This window comes from Oncorhynchus kisutch, linkage group LG5, assembly GCF_002021735.2.
Source record: "Oncorhynchus kisutch isolate 150728-3 linkage group LG5, Okis_V2, whole genome shotgun sequence".
In the NCBI taxonomy this organism is placed as follows: Eukaryota; Metazoa; Chordata; class Actinopteri; order Salmoniformes; family Salmonidae; genus Oncorhynchus; species Oncorhynchus kisutch.
Window position 1 is genome coordinate 26,068,807 of NC_034178.2, and position 12,071 is coordinate 26,080,877.

Consider the following 12,071-nt stretch of genomic DNA (forward strand, 5'->3'; position numbering starts at 1 on the left):
AACCCTCATCCCTCTGTCCCTCTTTATGTCTTGCTCTATAATTCTCTGTTTTTCTCTCCCCTCTATCAAACACCACATGTCCCCTGTTATACCCAACAGAGCTCCAATTGAAGTTTGTAAAATACTATAATTGCATTAGGAAGTTAAGAAGAGAATCAACGTATCTTCTCTGCTGTTCTGTTCTCTTTTCCCTGTTAAGAAACTCCCAGCTCAGTTGACAATTTACTCTTAATCTCCTCTTCATTAATGACCTGCCGAGCACTACCTCCTAACTGCTGCCACATAAGCGTGTGTCTGCCGAGCTAACTGCGGTCTTAATACCCAGGATAACACTCCCTCTCCCTCCTCAATCCCTCCTAACATCAGGCTACTAGCTGGGCTCACTGAAGTGTGTTGCAGAGGCACCGTGTTACTGTAGCATTAGTGGAAAATAGTAGGATGATTGACATGGATGATGTTGGCGAGGAAGGGTGTGTGTGTGTGTGTGTGTGTGTGTGTGTGCACATGTATGTGTGTGTACTGTAGGTAGGACCCAATTAAAATAATAATTATTGTTAGTGTTACGTGCACTCTTACAAATAAAGGTGCAAGTTGGAACCAAATAAGATTCTTGAGAGCGATGCCATAGGGGAACCATTTTAGGGTCTATGAAGAACCATAAATTGGGATGGTTCTTTGAAGAACCATATAAAAATCCAAAACCAGAATGTTTCGTCCTTCCAGGCCAGGAATTGTTAAGTCCTGGTGTAGGGCTATAAGCCTTTTCCCAGGGCACCTTTCGAGTATTTACCAGTACCACACATGACTGTGTTTGCTATTGACAGAGACATGGTTGTTGCATTTGTTAATTTTCAGCCCAATGGACTGCACCAAGTGAGATCCTAAGCAGATATGTGATCATAAAATATATATATATTTAACACAATACCATATGTAGTTCATAAGGCCTTATTTTGAGGGCCTAGTTTTACCCCAATACAGGGGCCTGAAACTCATATACATCACTTTGACCCAAAACCACACCCATCATTATCAAATTTCCCAGCATGCTCTACTGCAGGCAGATTTTTTGAATTGTTTGTTTCAATATCTATGTTTGTCCATGTACATTGAGCGATTACTCTACTGCTACACAAAGATAAATAACATACAATTTTCAAAATTAATTCAAATCAGTTGGTTAGATTTTTTGTTTGTTCCAGTAAGGAACTAGATTCGGCCGTGGGACGATTTGTGGATGGTCTAGGGGCCGGAAATTCATTTGAGTAATTATTAACACATTATTAACACAGAAAAATGACCACAACTAAGCCCAAAAAGAGATTAAATTTAAAATATGCCATATAGCATATGCTTTCATTTAGTTGTGCATGCATACATTTTACGAATTGGATGGTCCTGAGAATCTATCCCACTATCAGGACCATCCACTACCAACTGAGCTACAGAGGACCAACTGTTGGATATTTGAAAATAATAATAAGTTCATACCTTGATTACATTGAGACGCGATCACATAATGTTGTTGCTGACCCCTGCCTTAGGCAGTTCAAGTCATAATGTGACTTGCAGGTAAGATTGCAAAATGTTGGTAACTTTCCTAAAAATTCCCAGGTTCTCCAGAAATCCTGGTTGAAAGTTTCCTAGAAACGGAACCAGGATTTTTGGAAAATCTGTGAATTTTGGTAAAGTCACCAACATTTTGCAACCCTACTAGCAGGCCTGACATGGCCTGAGGTATGAACTGGGCTACAATTATGCACTTAGAAATAAAAAGTTACAAAGGATGACCTTACAAGGGACCATTATAGTGACAAGTGTTTGTACCCCTTTAGGACAAATCAAAACCTATTTTTCTGAAAGTGCAATATAATGGCCTGAAACTCATGGTTTACAGGCCACATCAGGTGTGCAAGTCACATTATACTGGCTTGCAAAGTGATGTGTAATTCCTATTGGAAGTCAGCCAGAGTTAGGATATACAACAGTTAGGATATTTATTCACATGCAAGCTGCTACCTGCATTCCTAACCCAGGCACTAACCCGGTGTCTGGGTTAGGAACATTGTAAAGAGACTACCTAAGGCATTTCAACTGGAACAAACATTTCAGTAATGGGTGCAATTGGATACAATTGTATTTTCTCGTCAATCTACACACAATACCCCATAATGCCAAGCAAAAACAGTTTTTTATATAAAAACTGAAATATCACATATACATAAGTCTTCAGACCCTTTATGCAGAAGTTTGTTGAAGCACCTTTGGCAGCGATTACATCCTTGAGTCTTCTTCGGTATGATGCTAACAATGCACACCTGTATTTGGGGAGTTTCTCCCATTCTTCTCTGCATAACCTCTCATATCCTGTCAGGTTGAATGGGGAGCGTCGCTGCACAGCTATTTTCAGGTCTCACCAGAGATGTTCAAGGACATTCAGAGAGTTGTCCCAAAGCCGCCACTCTGTTTTCTTGGCTGTGTGCTTAGGGTCGTTGTCCTGTTGGAAGGTGAACCTTCGCCCTAGTATGAGGTGCTGAGCGCTGTGGAGCAGGTTTTCATCAAAGATCTCTCTGTACTTTGCTCCGTTCATATTTCCCTCAATCCTGGCTAGTCTCCCAGTCCCTGCCGCTGAAAAATATCCCCACAGCATGATGCTGCCACCACCATGATCCACCATAGGGATGGTGGCAGGTTTCCTCCAGACGTGACGCTTGGCATTCAGGCCAAAGAGTTCAATAATGGTTTTATCAGACCAGAGAATCTTGTTTCTCATAGTCAGAGTCCTTTAGGTACCTTTTGGACAACTCCAAGCAGGCTGTCATGTGCCTTTTACTGAGGAGTGGCTTCGGTCTGGCCACTCTACCATAAATGCCTGATTGGTGGAGTGCTGCAGAAATAGTTGTCCTTCTGGAAGGTTCTCCCATCTCCACAGAAGAACTCTAGAGCTCTGTCAGAGTGACCATCGGGTTCTTGGTCACATCCCTGACCATAGCCCTTCTCCCCTGATTGCTCAGTTTGGCCAGGCGGCCAGCTCTAGGGGGAGTATTAGTGGTTCCAATCTTCCATTTAAGATTGATGGAGGCCACTGTGTTCTTGGGAACCTTCAATGCTGCAGAAACGTTTTGGTACCCTTCCCCAGATCTGTGCCTCGACACAATGCTGTTTCGGAGCTCTATGGACAATTCCTTCTACCTCATGGCTTGGTTTTTGTTCTGACATGCACTGTCAACTGGGGGACGTTATCATATCCAATCAATTGAATTTACCACCGGTGGACTCCAATCAAGTTGTAGATACATCTCAAGGATGATCAATGGAAACAAGATGCATCGGAGGTCAATTTCCAGTCGTATAGCAAAGGGTCTGAATACTTGTGAAAATAAGGTATTTCTGTTTTTACATTTTTAATACATCGGTGTTTGCTTTGTGTTTCTGGGGTATTGTGAGTAGATTGATGAGGGAAAAAAGCTATTTAATCAATTTTAGAATAAGGCTGTAACATAACAAAATGTGGAAAAAGTCAAGGGGTCTGAATCCTTTCCGAATGCACTCTACATATACACATAAATATTGTATATTTAATATTGTATATTGTATATTGTATACACATACATTTTTAAAAATGTACCTGCAATAGAGCATGCTGGTAAATATGATAATGATGGGTGTGGTTTTGGTTCAATGTGACGTATATGAGTCTCAGGCTGCTGTAATAGGGTAAAACCACAAAATAAGCCCTTATGAACTACGTATGGTATTGTGTTAATTATTCTTATTGTGTAACTGCTAAACTGCTTTCTGACTGTACACTGTACTGCATGATTGTAGATAGCGGATTTACTAACATGTTAGTTCTAGTAGCTATGTTGACTATGACGTGACAACGATGTAGACTGTGTGTAGTGGTTAGCGGTCATGATATGAAGGTTTGGCTTGGAGAGCTTTTTTCGCCTGGTCAGAGACAGCTGATTTGTTGTGCACTGAAGTCCACAAGTGAAGGAAATAGGTGAGAGGAGGAGAGCGTGTAGATAGATGCGAGAAGGAATTATATATACAATGAGCAAAGTGATCACGCTGCAACCAGATTGAAACGGGGATAAAAAACACCTAAATATGACCAACAGAAATTCACATTTGCAACTGTTGGACTAATGATTACTCCCTAGATCAGCTAGATGCAGGCAAGAGTGTGCCAGGCGGTATTGAATGTGTCACTGTCTGTCACCTTGATTACTCAAAATTCTCTACGTTGTAAACTTTCATTCATAGGCTCGGTTGTAGCAACCTCATGATGGATACAGGGAAAATACAAGTATCATGTAGTAGCCTAAATCTATTGCTGTTAAATTGAACTGGGTGAATGGAATATAAATGATAGTCATCCAATATCCTGTAATAGAAATAAGGCCATGCTCATGAAAAAAAGAAATCCTCCTTCATCTCACATGGCACCGACTGCCAATGGGGCAAGGGCATTAGCGAGATAAAGAGAGGGAGAGGAAGAGAGAGGGAGAACATTTTTAAAAAGAGCACGAGAAAGAGGGCTCTAGAGAGATGAAGACAGGGGACGGAGAGAAGAAGAGAGGGGACGTAGAGATGAAGAGAATCAAAAAGAGAAAGCAACGCGAATGAGTGAAAGTACCAGAGGAGAGTGGAAGCGGGGTTGTGAGTCGGAGTGAAGGCTCATGGGAGGCTTGTGGCACGACCCTTGATAGCCAGAACCCGTCGAGGTAGACAGGGGGTCAGACCTGGGACATAACTCCATAACTTCACCCTGCAGTCACTGTGGCAGGGCAGGATGAGGAGGAGAGGGGAGGAGAAGCGGACATTGTACAGAAGGTGAAAGAGAGAGAGAGGTAGGAGAAGGAAGAGAGGGGAAAAGGAGAGGTTAAAGTGGGTTAAGTACAAGGTGAAGACAAGGTACTAGTTTAGTGAAGGTGTATTCAGATGGATCAGGAAGTGCATTAAGCATGAAAAGTGAAAGGAGTTGGTGAAAAGAGGTAGGTATAAGGAGGACAGAGAATATTGGCCGTGCGAAGCAGATCCATGCCAACCCCTCTCAATCTACAATCCTAGTGATGTAGTACGTGCACTTCACCGCCGTACCATATGGTCCTGTCAGTCTGCTAAAGTTTTCCATGCCATGCCGGGAAGAAGAAAGACATACTGCACATGCCAATGATACGCCTGGCCGCGTGCATCAAGCTGAGCTCTACCAAGCAAGTGACTAGTTGTGTACGGCTGAGTGATATCCGAAATATTTATCCTTGACAAGGAAAATGAATGCCTCATGCACACCAGTCAATGTTCTGTGTTGCAGTCCACAACATTTTCTTGTTAGTCATAGCATCTTCTCAGAAAGAATGTACTGTTCCAGTGTAACTTTTTCTAATAGATTTGCTGCAATAAGGTCTACCATTAATGTGACAAACTCTCTAGCAGAGTGATGCCAAACAACAAGTATATTAACAGTCATCTAACAATAACCCATGTAATGAAATATATTTGTGAAATATGCCCCTGATAGTGCAGTTACATCCACTGAAAACCCCCCATGTTTACTTTACCCTTCCAGTGGCGCAACGTCATACCTGGATTTGAAGTGAAAAATACATCTCTTGTTTTACCTGGAAGCGGTGAAGATGTGCCGTGAGTTGGTGCAGATGGCATTGATGGGGCTCTCATGACCCTTGACCTCTCCTATGGGGGTGAAGTTATCAACGTTCCACACCTTCAGCATGCCTCCCCGACAGGCACTCAGCAACATGGGTCGCCCTGGAACGTATGCCAGCGCACACACCCAGTCCTTATGGGCGTTGGGGATTTGCTGTGGAGGGGGGGAAGAGGAAGGTTCAGTTTAGTTTAAATATACAATTTCACCTGCACACAGTCACAGAAGTAGTGTCTTCAGTGCACATGATCCTCTATGGCTAAACTAGGCACAGATATCCTTTCCACGGAGGCTTACTGTGGGTGTTTGATTAAGATTACCCACCATTCAAGAGGATTTAAAAAGTATTACCGGATACTTACATGAATGCACGCACGCCCACACGGGCACACACCAGACCTGGGTTTAAATACTATTTAGGGTACTTCAATTACTTTCAAAGACAATGTTGGAAGTAAGTATTTTGATTACCACAAGTAGTTGAATATGGGAATACATTTGAAAATACACTCAGAAAGTATTGCCATGTATTTAAAAATACTCAAATACACAGGCAGGTGTATATTCCAATACAAATATTTAAATAATCCAATGCATTTGAACCCAGGTCTGTTGGGTCATTGAAATAATGTTTTTCCAATAGAAGTAGTTGATTCGGGAAACAGGATTTGAAAATACTGAAATACACTGAAGTTATTTCAATAAACAAATGATCAAAGTAAGTATCCCCTAGCCCTACTCAGTAGCTTTCGATATACTTGTCCACCCTGCTCTACAATGTTGACTATTCTCTTATGGCAAATAAAAAAAAATTGGGATGACACAGTACTAACTTGTCCCTCAGAGCTAACACTTTGGCTGCCTCATAATCCTTATATAGTGCACTACTATGGCCCCTGGCCCCTAGTAGGATATTGATTGGGTTGTAGACCTTTGAGCTGAGCCGGTAAAGACAAGGCCTATATTTTTAAAAAGGCAGCTTTTTACCTCACAGGATTCACTCCTGCCGCTATAGGCTGACCACATTGTAGACAGATAAGCACTCATCAACACGCATGCACTGTAGCAGTACGTTCCTTTTCCCCCAATACCGTCAGTATTGCTATCAATGACATTCAATTACCGCTGCCACACGGTGCCGTGACACACGCACAGTCCCCCTCCCTCCCTCCCTCCCTCTACACTCATAGAAAAAGGGCTATTCTGTGGAAAGGGTTCTACATGGAACCAAAAAGGTTCCTTCAAATGGTTCTCCTATGGTGACGGCGGGAGGACCCTTTTTTCCCCCCCTAAGAGCGTACCTGGGTGAGTTCTTGGTTCTCCAGGTCCCACTTCTTGATGCCGTTGTCTCGTGATGCGCTGAACAGAACGTCTCCCTGGATGGCCAGACACTCGATGCCGTCATAGTGCGGAGGCTCAAAGTTGTGGGCGGGGCCTAAATTACCCAGCATGCCCTCTGCCACGTCAAACACCTGGCACATAAAAAAACAGGACAGTAGTCAGAAAACATGACCAAACAGCAGGCAAACATGGTTGCACACTCCAACAGGAATCCACAACAGGAAGTATGCCAGTTCACACCTCAGGAGAAGGGTAGATAATCAGGATATAGCCTGTGTAACGGGGTACAATGGAAATGCTTGTGTGTGTGTGTGTGTGTGTGTGTGTGTGTGTGTGTGTGTGTGTGTGTGTGTGTGTGTGTGTGTGTGTGTGTCTGTGTGTGCCACTGCGCATAGCAGTGTGTCCAGTACCTTGACATAGTGGTCCTTGGAGCCAGTGATAACCTGGTCTTTGCCCAGTAGAGACTGACCTACAGTGAGACACATCACTGAGCCTATATGACCTGTCAGCTTCCCTAATGCCATCATCCTAGAGAAAGGAAGGGCAGAGGGAGAGAGGCAGAGAGGGAGAGAAAGAGGGGAGGGAGAGAGAGAAAAAGACAGCGAGAGAGAGAGAGAGAGTTTTTGTATTGCTAGAAAACTTTTATAGGCACAGCTAATGTACGTACAAACAAAGCTAAATCAACGCCAAAAGTAAAAATATATTGCTGCATAGCAGTGGTTACAATGCTAAAAACCAGTGTCCTTCTGTTACCTGTTGAGGTCCCAGGTGCGTACGGTGTTACCAGCAGCAGCATAGAGAACAGAGCCAGAGGGGTTGAGAGCTATCTGGTTGATCTGGTATTCACCCTGTGCCACCGTGATGGTACGGGTGGTGGTTCCCACACACGCATCCCCTGATACCACCTGGCCTGAAGACCTGGAGAGGGGACACACACAGAGAGACAGAGACAGAGAGAGAGAGAGAGAGAGAGAGAGAGAGAGAGAGAGAGAGAGAGAGAGAGAGAGAGAAAGAGAGCGCGAGAGAGAGAGAGAGAGAGAGAGAGAGAGAGAGAGAGAGAGAGAGAGAGCAATGTGGGGGTTGGGGGGTAGAGAGTGAGAGAAAGAGAGAGAGGGATAGCGGGAGAGAAAGAGAGAGAGATCTTGATCTTTGGTAAACATTGGTTCGTTCAGCTTGGCCATAAACATGTCTGGACTGTTACAGAGTAGCACTGACTGATCAGTGAGGGTGGTTAAGGTGAGCTGTGATTGGTGGAAAGACACACAGCGAGCCACTCACGTGAGGGTGCGGACACACTTGGCAGAGTCTCGTATGTCCCAGACCTTGATGTAGGAGGTGGAGACAGAGAAGACGAGGCAGGAGGAGGAACAGTATTTGACTGAGACCACGTTATTGGGGTGCCCTTTCAGCGTGACGATTTCCTGTCCCGTCACCAGGTTCCACATCTTACACGTCCGGTCTGACGAGAAACGAGAGAGAGAAGAGACGGGTCAAAAACATCTAAACACTGGCAGCACCGCCACTTGGTTTTTCTATGGGACTGGAGCTATGGATGCAAGGACTGATAGTCCATAAGGTTAAACATGATCACTTTCACCAATTTATGTTTGTTTCCAAAGACAAAAGGCATCCCATGGTCCGAGTTAGGACATTGTTGTTGTACCTTTGGATCCAGTGAAGAGCAGTTCATCTGTAGCGTCCACACAGAGGACAGGTTTAGAGTGTCCCTCTGCTATGGCTGAACACTGGAGGGGCGCCGTCCGTCCCCCCTTCACTCCCCCCGTGGGAGTGATCACACCCCTGAGGGAGACGCACACACACACCGTCACACACACACACACAAACACTAACACACAGACCACTAACCCCGCACAGATACAAAACAGCTCATACACACTTCATCAAATATGAAAAGATCGGCTCCACACCTCAATGAATGAACACACAGAACCCACACAAATGTGCAACACACATAGAAACTCCAGCCAGGTCAAAAGGAGCACAGCTCTATCATGCCCCCTGCTGGAGATAAACAGGTATAACCACTCCCTCCCATTCCCTCCCTCTCTGTACCCACCCGTTCCTCTCTATCCCTCTCTTTTGTGGAAGCTCAATTAGAGAGCCTGGTCTAAAACCATCCATCTCCTGGCTGGCAGTGAAGGAAAAAAAAACTCTCAGAGATAAGGAGCCTCTTCCTCCCGTTTCCCTTTGTCTCTCCATCCCCCTCTCTCTCTCCCTCTCTCTTTAGCCTGGCTCTTTCTTGCCATCCTTCCCTCTCTCTCTCTCCCTCTCTCTTTAGCCTGGCTCTTTCTTGCCATCCTTCCCTCTCTCCCTCTACCCCATCCCTCTTTTTCTTTCCTTCATCATCCCTCTCTCTACCTCTGTCTCTCTCTCCCCCTTTCTCTCTATCCCTCCACCTCTCCCTCTCTCTCTCTCCTTTATTCCTTTCTCTCCCTCTAATTTCTCACTGCCAGAGCACTCGGGGGGAGCCGGCCAAGTGAGACACAGGGATGGATGGAAAGAGAGAGGGGGGGGGGACTAGAGAGAGAGAGCGACAGGAGTGAGTGGGGATAAAGGGACCAGTGATTAAAGGCAAAACTGGGACAGATCTGTCTCCCTGGACCCCTCAAACACACACACACACACACACACACACACACAAACACACTTCCCTTTGTCCCATAGGGATATATTTCCCCTCTCACCCTATGTATAGTAGTGGCGTGATTTGTGCGGGTAAAGCAGGTGAACAGCATGTCACGGCTGCTAGACCAGCCTAGGCCAATCACAGTGATGCGAGAAAGAGAAGCTGCATGCATGTCAGCTATAGTCTCGAAAACGCAAATGTATTGAAACACAAAACAACCCCCAAAAATGACAAATTCTACAGAAACACAGTGCAGCTCATTCAAATGATGATAGAGAATGGCGGCGGTTCGCGGCGCCAAAGAAGAAGCAGAACTCAACGACAGCCCGGCAACAGCCAACTCAAAAAACAACAACATCAACTTGTGGCATCTACAGTACATGCAGCATCTCCACCAATCAAGAGTGAGCTAGCTCGGGGTTCTTGCCCTTGCCCCTTTTGAGCCAATCCCAGTTCCGTGTTCAGGCGAAGGCAGAGGCAGAGGCTTCTGGGACAGGTGAGTGAGAGAATGGGGGAGGGGGGGGGGGGCTGTCACATCAGACCCCCTCTCCTTCTCTGTCTGTGGCCTAGATCCATTCCAAATGGACTGTGAGTGGTTGATTGGAACCAGGCCTTTGTCTTGTCACAGAGGAGGGAGGGGGTAAAGGTAGGATGGAGGTTAGGTGTGACAGGGCTAGTATATATCGACCCAATTCCAAATCAAAATCTGTTGGTTTGGAACTGGATACTGGGTTTATGGATAAGAGGGCTGTCTTCTGAATGAACCTTATGTCCAGGGAGAGCAGGGGAACTTTCACAAGTGAGCCAATAGGCTCTGAAAGAGTGCTTCTATTCACTATTCCCATTGGTTAGATAGTTGTGTGGACACTCAATCAACCAGTGTCTTTTTCTGATCGCTCATTCCAAGGAGAGAACAGAGGACCTGACCTCAAAAGCCTCAAAAGCCTTTCAAAACAGGGTCCTTACATTAGTTATTCCATTTCTGCTATCCTGAAATAATAGAATGTAATGGAAGGTATTGCCTGTGTGTTGTGTGGTTCTGAACGTTCCAAACCTGGCTTCCCATATAATGAGATAAGATGGAGATCCGTCTATGATAATGCCATTATCTATGTATAAATGTGAAGAAAACCAGAGAGGTGTAATAAAACTGTCAGTACGATGATTAGAGCGGTGATAAGTGAGATTGATCTATAAAGTCTATTTCTTTATCTCTACAATCTCTACGTATGTTAGATTATCAGAGAGAGAGAGAGAGAGAAAGAGAGAGACACCGAGAGAGTTGACGGCGACAACCGGCTAAGAATAGCCTAGAGGGTTTTCAGGCTCGAAATATCCACATACCTCTTTTCCTTCTTTCCTCTCTCCCGTCACCTACTTGTATTATTGGAGACTTTCACCCTTTACAGACAGACTTTACGAATTGTCGCCTTTAAAATAAAAAATTATAAAAAACAATTGGGCAATGTGTATAAGAACCCAATTCAAACAGTCCCATCTTTACCACATTCTTCTTTACCACATATGTTTTTGTTATAGGCAGCATATACCGTAGTCTGTCTGTAAAGGGTATTATACACATGTTGTGCGCAGCCGGCAATTTTGATCCTGTTGTTGTGTTCTGTTCACATATATTTAAAGATACTATTTACACAGAACATGTGTATAAAACTGTATAATAATTATATGACAATATTTTAGGTTGACAATAATTCTATTACACAATTTCTGATACATCACATGCATTACTTTTATTTCCTTGCATAATTAAAATCAGGATTATGCCTCTACTGACTTTCATTCCAATTAGACTGGTTCGGATTTCTCCCAGACCAATTACGCCTGCCACTTTCACCCCATTCTGGAACGTTGAACGTTTAGGAGATGGCCCCTCTTGTAATTGAATAGGATCTTTATGCGTCAAAAAGGTGGACAGAATGGACTGTCTTGTTTTTTCCCCCTCACATTCACAACCATAAGCTATTTTTTTAGCTCGCCATTCCTTGTAAACAATGACCTTGTTAATGACGAATAAGACGTTGGCTACAGTCAAACTCCAGGCTGCTGACGTCGTTTTTGTGTGTAATGTAACGTGTACAATGTGTATGATTTAATGCGTGCCAAAGCTCGGAACGAAAGATGAACTTTATTACTGAGGGGATTGGCGGGACTTTTAAAACACATTCCCGTTATTATGATTAAAAGTACAGGCTTTGTTGCCGGCAATAGAAAAGCCGGCAAAAAATCGTCGTCATTCTAAAGTTGCCGGATTTTCATCCTGGTTTGCAATAGGCAGGTTATTACAGGTTGAAATAGCTGTGAGGCTCAGGGCAAGTTGTGTGGTCCCATAACAAATCAAGGGCACTGCAATAACCACTGAACATATCAACTAGAGCACCCCCACAAGGGTTA

At 44.2% G+C, this 12,071-nt stretch overlaps 1 protein-coding gene across 6 annotated transcripts in view; it reads right to left on the reverse strand.

The window, feature by feature from the left end:
• Positions 1-12,071, reverse strand: part of LOC109890808 (kinesin-like protein KIF21B) — a 113,628-nt gene that overhangs the window by 5,144 nt on the left and 96,413 nt on the right. For 4 of the 6 annotated variants that reach the window (XM_031824735.1, XM_031824734.1, XM_031824736.1 and 1 more), the window contains 6 exons: positions 8,676-8,812; positions 8,291-8,471; positions 7,766-7,930; positions 7,423-7,540; positions 6,973-7,143; positions 5,628-5,827 (listed from right to left, as the gene is read on the reverse strand). In XM_031824735.1, the coding sequence (XP_031680595.1) occupies positions 5,628-5,827; positions 6,973-7,143; positions 7,423-7,540; positions 7,766-7,930; positions 8,291-8,471; positions 8,676-8,812 (972 nt within the window). Of the gene's footprint in view, positions 1-4,642; positions 4,784-5,627; positions 5,828-6,972; positions 7,144-7,422; positions 7,541-7,765; positions 7,931-8,290; positions 8,472-8,675; positions 8,813-12,071 lie in introns of all 6 variants that reach the window. The other 2 variants (XM_031824733.1, XM_031824732.1) reach the window with 1 other exon arrangement.